Here is a 19329-nt window from a genome sequence, read left to right as displayed (position 1 = left end):
AACAATGAACAGTTATGATTTCTTCAGCAAAATAGCGAATAGAAATTGTAACCATCTCCAAAACTGTAATGTAATTATTAAATTCAAATTTTATTCACTTCATCTTTTACTAATTAACCACTCTACTCTCAAAATTTAAATAATTTTATAAAAGAAGATCCCTAACCGAAAATAAGGGATACATCCCTTAAATTTACTCAGTTCGTTACTCACTTCGAAAATAAGGGATACATCCCTTATTTGGTTACTCAGTTCCTCTTATACACGTTTTTTAATTAAAATCAAATACTCCTGGTTTAGTTTAGTTACTCAGTTAGTTTTCAACTTTTCATACTCATTGTGAATTTGCTTTTTTTTTTCTTTTTCTTTTTCTTTTGCTTTCTAAAAGTGGGATTTTATATATTTGAGCACTTAATAAAATTTCAAGTATAATCATGCCACACAATTTTCTATTAGGTCTAAAACAATTACGTATCGAAAACAAAAAAAAAGCTATGCATTGTCATTCTTTTGCTAACATGTAGCTAAGTTCCTGCATTTGAACAATTACCAATTATGACTCCAATAAAAATAAATCGTTATCTACCCTTATTTTTTTAAACACACTTGATCAACATTGTACAAAAATTTTCAAGCTAAAAGTAAGAAATCATTCAACTTACTTTAAACACTGTAGAACGTAAGCTTAGACAATTATCATTGTTAGAAACAATTCAAGAAAACTGACCACACACAAAAAGCAAAATTTGTAGCTCAATGATAAAAAATGAAAGAAAATGTGTAATTAATATAGTAACAGAATCAATATTTACATAAGAAAGGGTTTATTTGGCACGACCTTTAGAGTCTAGTAATTAACTTACTTTTAGTACAATTAAGTACTCTTTATTATTTTGGAGAAGAAAATAACAAATCTATCATACTGATAATGGATGAAGTACGTCTCTCTATGAATCTCTTATAAAATAATATTAATAATTATTATTTAGTATTTTGTGCAATTAGCAATTTTCAGTTGTATCTCTATCCCCCTCTTTAAGTCTTAGAACAACAATCTGCAGTTTTCAACAATATATTATCCCTTCTCACACCGACGATTTAGAAGGTATATTTTACAGTTTATCCAATACAATTTCTTAAGTAACAAATTTTAGCAATTAAAATCTAACACACAGTATTTGAGTCAAAAGATAATAAACCATAATATTCTTATAAAGATTATACTGTTACTTTACCCAATCTCACTTAGTCAATATAAGTGAAATATAAGTGAAAGTATATTGTCAACATCAATCCTTTGATCCATTCATTTGTGAATATTCACTAATTTGCCATGATTACCAATTGTTCCATTACTCAATTATACATAAGTTATGTCAGACTTGTATTGTTACTCCATGTTTATCAATAACACAATTCTAAACTGTCAAAATATAACATATTTCCTATGTAAAGAAACTAAAAAGACATTTTAAATAATTGGAAATTGTATGTGTTTAGTCAAGTATCAAAAGTAATAAAATCAGAATATAGCAATAACTGAGTGACCAAAGATGCTATAATCTCTCTAATTTTAGGAATCAATTGTAGCTCTAGTATCAGACTGACAGCTTGTTTCTAACCTTGGACATATAATCTTAATGCAACCTTATGCCAAATAAGATAAATATAGAAGTATCTGTTGATAAGCACACAGAGTAATTGATCAAATTCGCAAACGTTCCCGTGAGGGAACACATGATAGCAGCAAACATACTCTAACAAGTCGAGAGGATAAATTCATACACATAATCACACGAGCAAACTATACAAAAGCATTTCATACAAAACAAAAATGCAATTACAACCAATCATCATTTGTTTCTGCTTCTGTTTCTATTCCCCTCTATCTGGGGCTTTAGAATTGTACATTCTATTTAAGATATTGCTTTACAAAAGAAAAATGTACATGAGCAATGGATACAAAAAATTGTGGAAACATGAATAATAATACTTTGCTTCAAGTATCACAAAAATTTGAAGAAAATAACAGAGAAAGCATTAAGAAAGCGTCGTTATTCACCACTTGCTTCTTTGTTCAATGTTAACTTCCCTGTTTCGTCTCTCGTGAAAAGTTTTTCAACTACTTCATTCCAGTTAGTTCTTGCATCAGCGGAATGGCCCGTACCTGTGGATGCATCTTCTTCGCCTTTTATGAGAGAAGCCGCCTCTGTTACTCCTCGTGCTGATTCTTCCTCTTTATGCACTAAGGGTTCCTCCTCTGCATCTTTTGGCACCGCATGTGGAATTTTTAAAGTAACAGCTCTTTCTAGTGCCTTTTTGTGTTCTTTTTCTAGTGTGTGCTGCCTTTCAATTTTCTGCACTGGCGGTGGGGTCGTCGGTGCCTCAGAACTAGCCTCCTTGAGTCTCTGCAAGGAAGCATTAACTCAGGAAAAATAAAAATTCCTTCAACAAAAAATTTCAAGTAAACGACAAGTCGACATAGGCTTTCCTGCATGCGGAAATATAGTTGACTTTAGCACACTAATTCTGCTACTTGAAGATCCTAAGGGTCGTTTAATTGTTGGTTAGGAAGGTAATTATTCATGTATTAGAATTAGCATAGTTAATACCATGTTTGGTAACTTTTTAGTTGCTTGTATAAAATTCAGCACACCAAGTGTGACGTTCTGGTTATCATTTTACAATCTCTCATAACTAAAACATGTATGAGTCAATATATGCATCATTTTATGAGGGGTAGAAGACGGAATAACTAAACACTGAATTACTAATATACCTGCATAACTCTAACCAACAACCAACCAGTCCCTTAAGAATTAAAGCATATTCATGAAAACTAAAGCTGATGGACATTCTTAGTAGGGTGTTTCTCTTTCAGACTTTAAAGAGCATAGACATATCAATACAGGGGCAGGGCCATTATCCACCAAGTTCGAAACTGTGCGCCAGCCAGCCCTTGGGAATTTCATGATTATCAAAAAGAAAAAGAAAAGAATGCAGATGAACTAATGCACCCTATACCAGATAGCAGCCACAGAGTTAAACTACTTTGTGACTTTGGAGAAAAACAGGCCTTTCTTGATTGGCCATCGGAAAAATGCTAATGCCCCCCAAAAGCTATGCCTTCTAACAAGGGTGATAAGCTATCCCGGCCCAGTGGCGGAGCCAGGATTTCAATAAGGAGATTCAAAATATAACGAAATAAACACATGAAGACACCAAGGGGATTCAACATATACTATATATAAACACATAAAAATTAGTTTTGACCTTGTATTCACAGTGTAACTTTTTGATGGAGGGGGGTTAGATAATCCCTAGCTCCGCCAATGCCCTGGCTACTACTCACTCCATTTCACCATGTGCATGCAGGCTTATTTCAATGTAATTATCATTTCTAGAAATTTTGGTTCCTTTTGTGGGATAACCTTGAAAGATAATCTCTGTCTGAAAGCCCCATATACTCCCAGCATTTCCTCTTTCAGCTTAACCTCACTCGAAAGAGCACAAGGTTGATCTACTAATGTTTGTTAAAAGATTTCCAAGATGATTAGTTCTGCAATGTTTATCGTCATCTAATCTAATTAATCATCTGTGTTCACACGCGCCTTCCTTTCTTAAAATTTAATCCTCGTTTGCTTGCAAAAATATCTCATGTTACGGATAAGAAAATTGTAATCTGAAGGGTGAGGCTCTCTTTTCAAATGACAAAAATAAGCTGAAGCCACTTACGGCTAATGCCTTTTCTGATTCTCTTTGTATCCAAATAATTGCATGATCCGATGTTGCATTGCAGGACAGCACAATATGTTCAAATCTTCCATCAACTGGGATAGCAGTTCTAACATCTGGAGGGAATCTCCCACATCTGTCGAGCAGGAAATGTAATTAAGAGAGAGTATTGAAGCATATATGTTTTCAACATCAGTCAAATGATCTACAAGGGTAAATCAAATTCAGACCATTTTTAAAATTCTACGCAAGAGCGCAGCTTCCAAAGCATTCCAAAGGAATAAAACATCTTTTTTCATTTCGCTTAGAATATAAGGTAAAAGCCCTCAACACTGTGTACTCTAAGATTTCATATGGATGCACTTCATATAGCAGCAAACAATCTGTTCAAATAACTCAGAACCCGAAGCATGCATAATATCAAATAGTTTGTTTTGTTGTATCAGAATATGGAAACTGAGAATTTAGTTAGCAGTAAAGTTCAGTAAGTATTGCACTCAGATGACAGCATGGGATAGAGAACAGGCAATGGTCCCAGTCTAGGCAAACTTGTAATGTACTTAAAGGAGAAGAACAGAGAAACACAATCAACAGGCTCAGATTAAAAGGTTTAAGCTAAACTTTTGAAACTAAAACAATCAGGTATGGTAAAGTACTTCAGTTTGTTAACAGAACTGTTATGCTTCCAATCACTACCCTCCATGTACGACACGCTTAAAAACACCACATTATTCGCCAATAAAAATGGCATTCATGGTAGGCAGCAGGTAGAATACAAGAACATCTCTTTGTCCGGCCAGAAATTTGAGTTCAGACTTTTGGATGTTTAGAGTGAATATATCAATTCGCTGGAATGAATGATTTTACTTACATAACTTCTCTGCTTGTTGACTTTGTAAAGGTATACAAGTACAACTGCCTGGCCTCTTTGTCCAGATAAAAGATTTGAATTGAGCAAAGTTGGCATGCACATTAATTACTTTTTTACGTGCTCCTTTGACTGTGCATGCATATATGTTCTTGGTGTCTATAAGTGTCATTCTCCTTCCCCCCCTAGAGTTTCACTAGGTCGAAGCGGCAACAAATATTGATGCAAGGCTACATAGCCTGCATTTGTTTTCTCTTTAAAATGGATACAGCCTGCATTATTCTATTTGCTTGGAAATAGCACTGAAAATTAACAAATTTCAGATATTGAATAAATTTCAGTAACACCTCGAATAGTTCAGAAATGTCTTTTTTATTTTGCTGTGGTACATAAATGCTTCTTAATCGAAGATATCAGGTTGGCGTGTTGCCAAAAGCTGGGTCACCTGTTTGAACCTTTGATGCGCAATTCGAAGATTTTATGCCTTGGAATAACAGAGAAGCACCTCACGCGGGCGCTTCTACGTGAGACCCCAAAAGAAAAAGATAAGGCTGTCTATTCTACCAAGCCTGCTGGAATGGGAGCCTTCTGGAAGTAGGGGCTATCTTTCATCTTCAAAATGCGGGGAAATACAGGAAAGGGATTGTTGCATCTGTCAGGCTTGGTGTTTCACAAATCCATGCATAGGAAAAGATGAGAGCCAGGCAAAGATTTATTTGCAATATTAGAAGTTACTTAAACAAGGTTAAAGAGCAAATTGATGGGCCAGAATAAAATCTTCAGAGTTCATAAAACGCCAGATATTTCTCTTTTAGGACAACGCAGGCGAGTCGGTAATAGCACAGAATCAGGTACCAGTACCAAGCAGGCGCTAAACATAACACAGACTCGAGACAACAGAAGACTAAAAGGAATGAAGCCTCAAGATACAAAACAGAGGAATTATTAAACGAATATGTGATGATTAGTTTTGGCACAAGGAATATGTATTGATTCCGAGAGACTTAGCACAGAGGCCTGCTACAGAATCATCACTAATTTGCAAAACTCTTAACAGTAGTGTGGAGTAGTAGTATCACTATTTGAACGTGATTTACCTGCAAAATTTTCTTTCAACAACATGATACATTCGACCAGGTGCATATAATCTTCTTGGATCTCTAAGCTTCCTACCTTCAGGTATGAAGGTATCTCTCAAGCACACCAAAAATAACAAGCACGGTAAACTGTTGAAAGCATTAACGTCCAGTTTAAGAGATACTTATAACAATTCCTCCTTAGAAAAAAAAAGCAGAGGGAAAAACTCAAGGGCTTTGCCCTTCACCCGAAGTATGTAGGATAATTGAACTAACCAGAAGACAGTTTTGAATATATCTTCCAGTGGGGTGGGTGTTCTTGGTAAGAAATCATCCTGAAGAAGAAGCCAAAATTGAAATATTAAATTCAGAGAACATGAATGTTCCGTGAAGTTCCATTAGCAATAAGGAACAAGTGAGCACCTAGTTTATTGCGTTCATGGCTTTCAGCCTACAGCAGTACAATTTTAGTTCAGAGATCATACAAGGAAAAGAAATCCCAAGTTGGAATCTTCCAAAAAATATTTCGGATAAAAACAGCACAAACATCACTTTTGGTAATTATTTTATTGCAATATCCTGAAAGTTTGACTTCCCCTTCAATTAGTCGAGGTTCGCGTAAGCTTGTCCAGACACCACAATTATAAAAAAGAAAAACAACTGATCAGACAAGATAAGATTTACACAGAGTGAATTCAAATGAGCTAGTTTTTGGGATGAGAAGAACGCTAAGCTAATTTCGACAAAAAGCTGACCATTTGGAAGTCTCAAATAGTCTGACTTTGTACGGACTATGTCCCAAGTCACGGTACCTGTAATATATAAGTTATAAGCTTATTGCGCAAACTTTAATCTACATTAAATTGGCCGTAATATAGAAGAACTAAAAACTGCCATTGGCTAGTACATCTGTCTCCTAAAGTTTTCCGATGGCTATCATACACAACTCCTGCCCAATAAAATCCTGTAAAAACAAGGTATCATCAATAATTAAGAAGCTTTTTTCTAGATTTGTTCTAATACATGTAAGCATCCCAAAGTCTTGATATGTGCTTCTCAAGTACTATATATACATGCCAACAATTCTTGACACAAAGACAGCAACTATAAACAAGAGACCACATTTATCTGCACTAAAAATAAGGACGGAATGATAGTCAAAGCAGTCACAACTCCCAAGGCATTTTCACCACTCACTCATCACAAGTTGATAGCGATAAAGGAATGACATTCAAAAAAATAAAAAATAAAAAATTCAATCCGCTTCTATATTTAAGGATGTATTAAGTTATCAACATCAGATTTGGTTCTTTTCCTCTAGCCTCCTACATTCTTCAGCCCAAAATTACTAGCTAAATCAACTGACCAAACAATCATCTAGTCTAGATCACACTAAACAGGGAACACCATATCCAACTTTTTCAGTCACAAGCTACGAGTGTACAAAATATTAATCAAGTAGTAACATATTTTGGAATATGTTGCTAAAGTATAATTGCAACAAATTAGAAAAGCCAAATCAACGACAACTACACCAACTCACCTGCAAAACCACTGAGTGTATAACATCAGCATATTTAACAGCCAAGTTGAGAGACATACACCTAGCAGGAGCAACAGCATAGCAACTGATTAAACTCCTCGGGATACCCCCTAATCTATCCCGGTGATTCGCCACAATTATAGTCAACAAAGATGCAACTCCAGAACCCAAAGAATGCCCAACAAAGATCATCTTGTAACTCTTCCCATTCTCAACCCAAAGCCTTTTTAAAGTCTCAGATTCTCTATTTAACATCCAAATTGCTGCCTTCAACAAACCATGATGCACATACCCTCCATCAAACATCTGTTTCCCAAGCTTATTATCCATCAAGCATTTATAATCACTTTCTTTAACCAAATTTAAACCCCTAATGGCTACAACAATCTCATGGTGGTCATGATCAAGGTAAATCAAATAAGGTGGAGCATTACCTGTCAGAGAAAATGAAATAATACTAAATGAAAATAGTGTTAGAAATAAATGGAAAAGAAACAATATAATTTTTTATGAGCACATACATTGACAGTTGGGGGTTTTTGGGGGGGGGCCAAGAATTTCACATAAGGGAATTCAAAACTACTAAATTATCACATCACCTATCATTTGAACCTGCAACCTCAACTAATTTTTTTTTTGAACCCCCTTTGACACTACCAAAAAAAAAATCTCTTAACATTTTTGCGCTATTTGCTCAATATCATAATTTTTTTTCTCTAACATTTTTGCCCTATTTGCACAGTATCATTAAGAGATTCAATTGAACCCCCTTGTTGTAACCTAGCTCCTTGTTACCTATTGTATTGTACCGTATTGTTACTTTAAATGCAATGTTTGTTACTTAAATTTTGTTGTATCGTATCATTAAATCCACCGACGAAACACCCCCATTTTATGTAAAGACCGATTTTTGATGTGGTCGCGCCATTACCTTATTTTTTTCTCATTTTGCCTTTGCTTATACTTTTTTTTTTTTTGATGACATGAGAACCCACAGCCGCTACCCTTTGGATGCGCATAGGGTAATCCCAGCTCCCATGCAATAGCTCGCGAACCACACGGGAGAGGTAACCCGCACTAGGCAAGCCCCGTGCGACGAGCTCGACCCAGAAGGCAAATCCCCTGCAGTCGTAGGTAGGGGGTTTCGAACCTGAGACCTCCATTATGAAAGCTCCATGCTCAACCAACTGAGCCACCCTTGCGGGTTGCCTTTGCTTATATTTAATAAACCAATTTTATACTTTACCTTATCTTTTTAATAATATCTCTACCCCATACCTTATTTTTCAATATTAAGTTTATTCTTCATATTGCTCATATTTGGCATTATGTAACGACCGAAAAAGATACAATCTATTCAAACGTTGTATTCATCAGAACAATAGAGCACAGTTATGAAAAATGATACTCCCTCTGTTTCAATTTGTTTGACTTACTTTTCTTTTTAGTCCGTTAAAAAAAGAATCAACTCTTTAAGTCCAACTTTCCATATGGCATGTTAAAGACAACAAGATACAATAACATTTTGGCATAATACATAAATAGGCCCTTAAACTTGACTTCAGCTGGCATGTATGCCCTTCAACTTTGGTTGTGCACAAGCAGACACCTCAACTTGTATAAAGTTGAACAAGTAAACACAAATGCTGACATGGCATTAATGTGGCACTAACGTGGCCCTCCAATATTTATGTGTCACGTCAATGCCATGTCATCATTGTGTTTACTTGTTCAACTTTATATAAGTTGAGGTGTCTACTTATGCACACCCAAAGTTGGAGGACATACACTCAAGCCAAGTTTAAGGGCCTATTTATGTATTATGCCTAATATTTTGGTACATTTTTGTGACCACAAGATTCATTACTTTCTTAAACTCTGTGTCAAGTCAAAACTGGATAAACAAATTGAAACGGAGAGAGTATGTAACAACCAGTCAAAGAAACTAATTCAGCAATGCGAAACATTTACCAAGTGTTTCTTGATATGCAACACGTTTCACAGCCCAGTCAGGATTAATCTTATAGCCTCCTTCAGGTGTGAATTTTGGGTTATGAAGGTCATCTTCATAAACAGCTAGAATTGTATGACAAAGACGAGGAATAGGTTCAAATTCATCGTAGGTTGCTGGAGGCCACGTGGCACTGTCATCATTACCTATGTAAGTACAACGTTTCCATACCCAACGCATACATCCTAACACAACTACACATTCAAATCCACAAGCAACTGACATTAATTAAAGCTTAAAATGTGTAAAATGAAAACCAAGAACTGCTAAAAATATGTAATTTTTTTACTAAAGATTGTGTTTTTGAGGTTTGTAAGTGGAAATTATCAAGTGGGGTTGTAATAATTTACAAGAATATGTGATTTTCAAGATTGAATGAAAGTGGAAAAAATTCAAGAATGTAAGTAGAACTATTAAAAATCTGTAATATAAATATGGGTATGTAAAAAGATTGTGTTTTTGAGAGGTTTGTGAGTGGAAATCATCAAGTGGGGTTGTAATAATTTACAAGAATATGTGATTTTCAAGATTGAATGAAAGTGGAAAAAATTCAAGAATGTAAGTAGAACTATTAGAAATCTGTAATATTTATATGGGTAGGTAAGGAGATTTTGCCTTTTTGAGGTTTATAAGTGGAAATTTCAAGTGGGGTTGTGAGGATTTACAAGAATATGTTATGGTTTAGGTTTTTTTTTTTTAATAGAACTGGGAGATTATGAAGAACTAATAAAAATCTAAACTTTTTTTCAGATGGGTATAGCTAAAGATTGTATTTTTGGGGTGTGTAGGTGGAAATGTTATGTGGGGTTGAAAGAATTTACCAGTTTTTTTTTTTTTTGGATTTTTGATGATTGAATAAGAATGGGAAAATGAAGAACATAATAGAACTTAAAATAATGTGTTGTTGAGGTGGCTAAGTGGGAAATGTCACGTGGATTTACAAGAAATGTTATGAGTTTAAGATTATTTTATTTCTCAAGGTTGAATATAGAAGGAATTGATATGATTCTAATCTGGTTCTTGGCTTTGGGTCTAAGTAAAAGTGTTTTGGGTTCCACTTTTTGTGGTATAATGGAATAGTCAATTGAATTATTCTTTGTACCAATTCATATTTGCTAGGAGTTTGGATATATATTTGATTGGAATTCTTTATAAAAATAACAACAACAAAAAAATAGTAATTGAAGTGGTGTTTGAATACTGTGTATTTCACTGAAAGTTAAAGATTGTCCGCTGAAAAACGTGTCTTAAAAAGCTAAAAAAACAGTTAGTCCAAATGTCCAATATTTTGAAATTTTCTTTAAAAAAGAAAAATTGTCATTTTCAAGCGTCTCCTTATTTTATTTTAATCATATATGAGCTGTTTTTTGTAACTTGGCGTTTGGTTTTAATGGTTTAGGAGCTGCACGGATTATTGAGTGGGGAAGGCACAAATTAATTCGACGAATTGACTATTTTCCACATTATATGTACATTTTGGATTCTGGAAAATAACTAACTTGTGTTACCAAACTTTTTGCAATTAAAGATATCTAATCAAGATATAAAATGGATTTTTTATTTGCGAAAAAAGCTCAAATATGTCATCGAACTATTGAAAATGGTTCATTTATATCACTCGTCAATAGTTTGGTTCATTATGTCGTTGAACTATCAGAAATGACTCATTTATGACACTCATCAATAGTTTGACTTATTTATGCCACCGTCGTTACCAAAATGACTCATCCATGTCATTTTTCATTAACGACGATTTTACAATACCAGATATGATATGTGACCTCCAACTAGATGGTTGTGAGTGGATTGGGTGTATGAGTCGGTTTTTTTATTAATTTGAGATTTAACATGTTGTAGCACGTTGCTTATTAACAAATGTTTGTTATGGTGTTTTACATTTTCAGTGCCTTTATAGTATAAATATTTTTCACAATATTAATGTATAAAACTTAAAGAACTCATAGAAATTAGATAGTTTTTTTGGCTTCCTATTCGGTGTTTATTACTTGTTATGAAACTTGAACAATTCGAATTTGCGCCACTCAAAATTTATTAAAAGATGAAACAACTTTTGTCATAATTTTACTTATTTTTAAGATTCTAACCTGAGACCTTTGATTAAGTAGTTGTGTAGCCAAACTTTTTGCAATTGAATGGTACAAATTAATTAAACAGTCAATTGGCTGCGTTTGGTGATTTTTCCATGAAACGGCAATTATTATTTTAGTCTGACCATTCAACAAGTTGAGAAGGTATTGACCATCTACTTTTCCCCATGGCCCAGGAGAAAAAATGATTTTTTTCTAGGCATACGTTGAATAAATTTTGAAATTGCAATATTAAAGTGAGAAAATTAGTTTAAAGTCCAATACAGCAAATATAAAAGGATTAAGAGTCCTATAAGTTCTTTTTCCATCATCTAGAACTTCAAATGCTACAATAGTTTTTTTTTTCCGGTCATAAATTAATATTCTACTACTACAAATTAGAAAGTTTACTTCATGGAAAAGAAACATATATTTGTCACGATAATAATTAAGTAAGTAAATGCATGTTCCTTTAAATATTTAAGCTTTTAAATGAGATATTCATAGACTTCAACATGATATTAGAGCATTCAGAAGTCCTAGATCTGAATCTCACTGTCATCCATTATTTAAAAAGGAATCAATAAATTTTTACATATTTGGCGAACGAAAAATAAATAAGCTCGCACATGATGAAACTTCTTTTCTTGTTCACACTCAATAGAATTTGCTCAATCCTTTTATTTGTTGTTAAGGTGGAAAATTGAATCATGTATTCTCTATCTTCATCCGCAATCAGATCATTGTTCGTGATTCAGAATTATATTTTATCATCAGTTCAAGCCTTTTTTTTTCACCCTAAAAATGAATAGATTTTTACGTGTATGATTTAGATGCCGCATATTTTCTCGAAAATTTATTCCATCGAAGGGATTTGGTATAAGATCCCTGATCTCATTGATCGCAGTTCTTCTCTTTAGAACATAGTGATTTGACCCCGTAAAAAAATTATTTTTCTTAAAATTCACAAGCCCACCCTCATTTTAAGAAAAGTTTTAGTTGAAAAAAAAACATGATTTATAATAAGATAAGCTATGATAATTCTATTGTCTAACTCATTTTCCTTTGTCTGCAATTCAAAGTGAAAAAGAAAAGAAAAAAGAGAACATAGATCATCAAGCAACCCCAGAAACATATGGATAGGATTTGTCTTCTAAGATTTTGGCTCATTTCTCTTCTACCTCATCTAACTCAATCAAAATTCTAGAAGAATGTCTATTCTTATTAAAATCGTGAACTAAGGTCTATTAAAATATTAAAAAGCTAGTAGCTAAACAGTAGAGCAGGTGAATTAATTTTTTAAATAAACCATAAATGGTAGAGCTAATATCTTACATTGTAAAGTTCGATTTTCGCAAAAAAATAAAATAAATCTGCATGATCGCAACACATACTTAAGGTGAGGAGCTTGAAATTTCATATATTTTTAGGGTTAAAATGAAAATATAAAAAAGATTAAGAATGACGAGGTGAAATAGCAAATTAAACCTCTGATCCTTTTTCACGCTAAAACAGAATTTAACAATGGAAAATTGGAAATACAACATTCACTTCCAACTTGGGTCATAAGGACCCTACAACACAAGAATGGGCTCAACAGCCCATTTACCGGGAAAAGTCCATTCAAAAGTCATACTAAGTAATCTGTGTAAGTTCGATTTAAAGGGAAAGCGCTTCCTATTTAAATTTTTTCTATGTTCATGGTTCGACTCTGATACTTTTAATTAAGGATGAAAAGATCATATCTAGTCTACCATAATTTTTGGTGTTCAATTCTATTTCAAGTTTAGGGAGAAGGAGATCGATCCTTGCTACTTTTCTACCCCTAATGAAAATTATGAGTAAATTTCACTTAATCCTCGATTACATTAAGTTTAAAATAATATCTCTTTCATTTTTAAGACAATGACCAAAATATTTGTCTTTTTTTGTTTTTGTTTTACACGTCTCTTAAGAAATATTAATTAGGAGGTGTATTTGACTAACTTTATCCTTATTTATGTCTTATAATATCTCTCTATTAAATTTTTACTTTATTTATGTGTCATCTCCATTAATGACAAAATTCTGTTAAAGGTAAAACGGGGAAAGAACAAGAACAATTAATTGTGCCTTGAATTTCTAAAACGATAAATAATTTGAGACAACTATTTATATTAAGCCCGACAGATAATTTGAGAACTATGTAAGTTTATTATTATCGAAAAACTAGAAATTAAAAATATAAAAGCCAAAAAATAGAGCAAATATGTAACAAATATAACCATGATGGAGGACCCATCTAGCAAACTGACAAATTATGTTTGGACCCTGGTTAAAGAAAGGAGCATGTGCAGAGGATGCCTCTATATTGAAGAGGATATATTGTATTTATGCTATGGAGTTGTCTCTTTATTTTCTTAGTTGCTTAGATTAATTCTGAAATCTCCATCCCTTCTTCCTTTTGATGTTCTTCTTCCTTTCGAAGATTTGATCAGAGGCGGATGGAGCATTATAAATAGGGGTTTAATTGAGCCCCAAACTTTTATTGTGGGTTATAAATTTATGTGTAAAAAATTGCTAAAATTATAATAAATAGTAGATATGAACCCATAACTTTATAAATATAATGGTTCAATACTAAAAAAAAATTAGAAGGTTGAACCCCTATAGTACAAATTCTAAATCCGCCTTCAGTCGAGGGATGAGAGTAGTCTTTTTCCAATAGGCTAGCTGCCTATTGCAGGAGTTCCTGACCTGAAAGGACACCAGCAAGCTGCTACTGAATGTGAACAAAGTCAAGGAGATGGAAGAAAAGAAGCCTCAAGCCGATAAGTCATCATCTTCGAGAATTTCGAAAGAAGAGCTGAGGGCGCCCATTGTCCAAGATTCCCCACTGCTGCCCCCCGTGGGAGTCCGGGCCGTGTCTCAGTCCGACCAGTCGGTCTCACAGTCAGGCAGGCTTATACCATTACGCTCACGAGCAGAATCTTGGATTTGATTATAATTTGAAGTATTTGTAGTAGTATGGAGAAGAATGATTATATTAATGTATGCGATTACATCTCTTTTTCTTTTTATTTTGCATCTACAAAATTATTAAAATGTGGGTTAAAGTGACACGGATGCTTTATAAACGGAATTTGACATTACAACATAGATCGCATTTCATAATTGCTATCTATACTGAAATCGCCAAGGTAGCTATTTTAGAACCCTACCTTCTTTGTGATGATGAATTGACTCAAAATAACAAAAACAAATAAAAAAATACATTGCTACTCCCTGCAATGGCAATTTGGTACCTCTCATCGGCTTTCTATTTCACAAAAAAAAAAAAAAAAAAAAAAAAAAAAAAAAAAAAAAAAACAGTGATATTAGTCGAACAATCAATTGTTAGCTAGAAAAAGAGAATTACAATTAAGTTTTATGGATTTAACAATTCCCGAAATAATAAAAAGTACCCTAACATTGTATAAAAGTGAGTAAATTTTAATTAAGATTTTGGGTGACAAGAAAACAATGCCTTCTTTATCTTTCAAATTAATCAAAAAATTCTAGTAACCTTCTTTGTTGAAAACTAAACATGTAAGTGCCTTTCTAATGTGTAGTGATGGTACCATTATAGTCCACGGAGCTAATTTGTAGAAAGTGGATTCGGCAGAATTTAATAATATTGATTAAAGTTACATATTTGTCTTTAAAAAAATCATTTAATATGTATATATTATTAATTTAAAGCTCAATAATTCAAAAAACTAAAAATTTCGAACTCATAAACTTCAAATATTGGCTCCATCTCTAATTATAGTCTTAATAAGTTGAGAACTTTTCTTACACCTACTAGCCATAGCAACAAGCCAACAATATAGTTGTGTTTTTCTTCCTGCCTAAAGCAAAAACAAATACACTGACTTATCCAATTCAGTTGGCCAAATGCAAGAAAAATTTCAACCATCAGTAAGAAACTCCCAACTACCAACAAATTAAACTTCCATAAACCTTAAACTTATCACTCAGATTTTCTCATTAAGTGAACAACAAGGAAAAAATCAAATCCATCACCTACTATCATCAAACTTGAAGTACATGACATAGACTAAAAAAAGATGCCATGCAAATTCACTACACACTTATAAATTCTCACTATCAATTGTAACATTTCTCAAGGACTAAAACCAAAAAAAAAAAAAAAAAAGAGCAATTTCTCGTTCTATCCTGTAGTATCCATTCACTCGAAACTGCTCGGCCTCGGTTTCTAATTTCCGTAAGGAGAACGAGCTTTTCGAGTTGTTCAAATGGTTAATTTAGCTCAAGTTCTTGGATTTTTTATCCTTGGAATTGTTGTATCTGTGGCTTCAGCTGGAGAATCAGTAGTAACATATGTATTTGGTGACTCATTGACAGAAGTTGGGAACAACAATTATTTACAATCTCTAGCCAAATCTAATTACCCTTTTTATGGAATTGATTATGAAGGTGGAAGAGCTACTGGTAGATTCACTAATGGAAGGACTATTGGTGATATCATATGTAATTTCTTTGGACTTATGCTTCATAATCTTGAGTAACTTTTTTTTTTCCTCTTATTTCCGGGTGGCATATAGGCGGGTTGGATTAAAATTTATGTTACTCGAATTCTTCAAAAATATCGATGCACCCGTGGTGGATCTTGCAAAAATGCACTACTTTTGGAGGATCCTACACGCACTACACGGCATTTTTAAAGAATCCGAGCAACATAGATTAAAATGGATCGAACTTTTAATAAAGTGGTCATGACCCAAGTCGTCCAAAAGTTTGGTTGGGTGGAGTGGGTTCAAATGACGGGTCATAACCCAAAGTCCACCTTTTATTCTTCTTTTAAAAAAAACAAATGTGAAGTTTGTACATTTTTATTTTCAAATTTACATAATTCCCAATCATCATATTTTGTTTTGTATGTCTGGATTTGAGTTGCATTTTGACCTTCCGATTTAAGCTAGTTTGACCGTTTTGAGCCCTATAGTTTGATGAGTCGTTTCGAGTTCAAGCCGTTCAGTCAAAACAACAAATAGGTCATAATTCAACTCGTTTAAACTTAATCGGGATGAATGAGTTACTAGAAAATGGGTTGATTTTTGACATTTTTTTTCCTCTTCAACTTTCAGCTGCAAAACTTGGGATTCAATCACCACCCCCATATCTATCTTTAGCACCTAATGATGATGCAATCTTGAAAGGGGTGAATTATGCATCTGGTGGAGCTGGGATTCTCAATGACACTGGACTCTATTTTGTAACAATCATTTCCCTTTTTAAAAATTCTAAATTCTCTAATTAATTTCATTTCCAGCTGATTCTAAATTGTTACTTGCACAAAAACAGATTCAGAGAATGACATTTGATGATCAAATAAAGTGCTTTGAGAAGACAAAGGAAGCAATCAAGGCTAAAATTGGAGAAGAAGCTGCAGAAAAACATGTTAATGAAGCTGTCTACTTCATTGGAATGGGTATGTATGTTGCTCCGACTCTCCAGAAATACTATCCCACCCATGTCGGATCCTCTAAAAATGCACTAGATTTAGAGGATCCGACATGCACCAGACGATACTTTTAAGGAATCCAAGCAACATAATAGCATAACTTTGTGGATAGCAATAAAAACCACAAACAAATTCCTCTCTTGGTAATGTATTTGCCAAAAAAAACTAGTGCTCTGATGCCAACTTGTTGTAATCTTTTCAGGTAGCAATGACTATGTCAACAATTTCCTGCAACCCTTTTTAGCAGCTGGGCAACAGTACACACACGACGAATTCGTAGAGCTTCTAATCTCAACCTTAAGTGAACAATTCACAGTAAGTTATTCAGAGTTTAGTGATAAAAACAAAATAATAAATTAGCAATGCAAGATTTTATAATGGAAACCAAACATAGTAGTGAAAAAGATTAAATTTTTCTTATATTCTTGAATTTTAGAGTCTTCATCAACTTGGAGCAAGAAAGATGGTGTTTCATGGGCTTGGACCATTAGGTTGCATTCCTTCACAGAGGGTGAAATCCACAAGAGGAATATGCTTGAAACATGTGAATCTATGGGTGCAAGAATTCAACTCAAAAGTGAAAACATTGGCTGCCACTTTGAATAAGCATCTCCCATATGCACAAATATCATTTGCAGACACTTATCCAATAGTTCTAGACTTGATTGAGAACCCCACTGCTTATGGTAAGCTCACTTTTCCCACAACTACGAAAAGTTATGTTTGTAAAACACTTAAAGATTTTTAGATTAAGAGGAGGGCAAGGTGTACTGCGGCTAACATAATCCAATTGAAATTCATGCACCTTTTTTTTCTTTTTTTCTTTCTAGTTTTCTCTTAAACAACTAATATTTGTACTTAAAGCGAAATGGGGCAGGGATTTATCCGCTAAATGATAGAAAGGCTACCTTCTTAACGAAGAAGACTTCTTTCAAATTAAAGCTAGGTGTAATCAAGTTTCTTTTGAGCTCAAGGGACACTTGTTACCCTTTTTTTTTGGCATCCGGTTGTTTGGTAGCTGTAATGAGGCCCGAATAAATTAATTTGCACTGGAAACTCTTCAATATCCAATAACCAATACCCAATTTAGTTCTGAGATAAGGAGTAACAAGTACTCCCTCTATCCCAATTTATGTGGTAATTTTTGCTTTTTCAGATTTAAACTATGTGAATTTTGATCAGTATTGTAAAATATATTTTTATTCAAGATAATAACATGAGAAGTTATAGCACTTACCGTGCAGCTTTTAAATATCTAATACTCCCTACGTTTCAATTTATGTGAACCCATTTGACTGGACACGACATTTAAAAAAGAGTGAACACTTTTGAAACTTATGGTTCAAAATAACTATTGAATATTTGTGTAACTGTAAATCATTTCATAAAGTGATTTTTTTTTCAAATTAGAAAAAAAGGTCATTTATTTTGACACAGACTCGTTTTTAAAATATTGAGTTAGTTTAATACAATTTAACTTAAAAGAGTAATCAAATTGACTCTCAAGGACCGAAAAGCGCCACATAAATTCAGATGCATTGAGTAATATTTTGCCGCTAAGCAAGACTTTGGTAATATTTCTCACTACTTAGTTTATTCTCTAATTTGGCTTGTTTAAGCTGAAATTTTGGTACTGTTTTGTTCTCTAGGTTTCAAGATTTCGAACACATCTTGTTGTAATGTGGACACAAGTATTGGAGGGTTGTGTTTGCCAAACTCAAAGCTGTGCATGAATCGAAAAGAGTATGTTTTTTGGGATGCATTTCATCCAACAGATGCAGCAAATCAAGTGCTTGCGGATAGAATTTTTTCCTCCCTATCTCATCAGGCCTCTAGCCCTGCACCAGCACCTTCTATTCGAAAGTTTCTTTCAGTGAGAACATAATGAAATCCCATGCTATAGACTGATACTTTATGTTGGAGTAACAAAAAATACGCATTCAGTTTGTCATAAGATATTGTAGCTTTATTGAGAGATTATGCTAAAAAGCACTAAATTATTATTGCCGTGTGAATTTCGTTTATAAATTATTGTGTGTTACATTACTTTCTTGGCCATGGCATTACACATGGAAGTATAGAACTATTGTGAATTTTGTGAATTTAAAAATCCAGGGAATATAATTTGCTGAATTTCAAAGCTAAACTATTGTGTTGTTAAAAAATCTCTGAACTGTCATAAATTTATTGTGATAATTCAAAGGGAATTTAACCTACTCATTCAGTTATTTTTAGTGTTATTTCATATTGAAGCTTTACCTATAAATCCCTTTCAAGCTCATTTATCCGATTAAAATCTGTAAAGTTCAGTCACTTTGTGTAAACATGAAACTTGAAAAATAAAAATATTATTTGCAAGATTATATTACAAAGATTAAAACTACATACCTAACTTATTTAACGTAGAAATAATATGTCAGTTACCATTCCTTTCATTCAAATTTAATTACAATGTAACTATAAATAATCAGGTTAGACAAAATTTTGAAGCAAATTTAGTCAA

General features: G+C 33.5%; 2 protein-coding genes across 2 annotated transcripts; one reads left to right on the top strand and one right to left on the bottom strand.

The window, feature by feature from the left end:
* Positions 1-1835: 1835 nt before the first annotated feature.
* LOC132613614 (uncharacterized) lies at positions 1836-10318 on the bottom strand. Its single transcript, XM_060327710.1, has 6 exons — positions 9194-10318; positions 7223-7656; positions 5956-6014; positions 5701-5829; positions 3736-3871; positions 1836-2408 (listed from the first exon to the last, which is right to left on the bottom strand). Exons 1-6 carry the CDS (start codon positions 9456-9458, stop codon positions 2055-2057), a joined length of 1377 nt encoding a protein of 458 aa, XP_060183693.1. The 5' UTR covers positions 9459-10318; the 3' UTR covers positions 1836-2054.
* A 4927-nt stretch (positions 10319-15245) lies between these two features.
* On the top strand, positions 15246-18872 carry LOC132615907 (GDSL esterase/lipase At5g37690). The gene is made up of 6 exons (XM_060330503.1): positions 15246-15832; positions 16450-16577; positions 16667-16793; positions 17029-17141; positions 17263-17512; positions 18476-18872. Exons 1-6 carry the CDS (start codon positions 15598-15600, stop codon positions 18709-18711), a joined length of 1089 nt encoding a protein of 362 aa, XP_060186486.1. The 5' UTR covers positions 15246-15597; the 3' UTR covers positions 18712-18872.
* Positions 18873-19329: the final 457 nt, after the last annotated feature.

Source organism: Lycium barbarum, chromosome 10 (assembly GCF_019175385.1).
Source record: "Lycium barbarum isolate Lr01 chromosome 10, ASM1917538v2, whole genome shotgun sequence".
Taxonomy (NCBI): Eukaryota; Viridiplantae; Streptophyta; class Magnoliopsida; order Solanales; family Solanaceae; genus Lycium; species Lycium barbarum.
The sequence above is the reverse complement of the archived record's forward strand: the minus strand, read 5'-3'. Positions and strand labels throughout refer to the sequence as shown.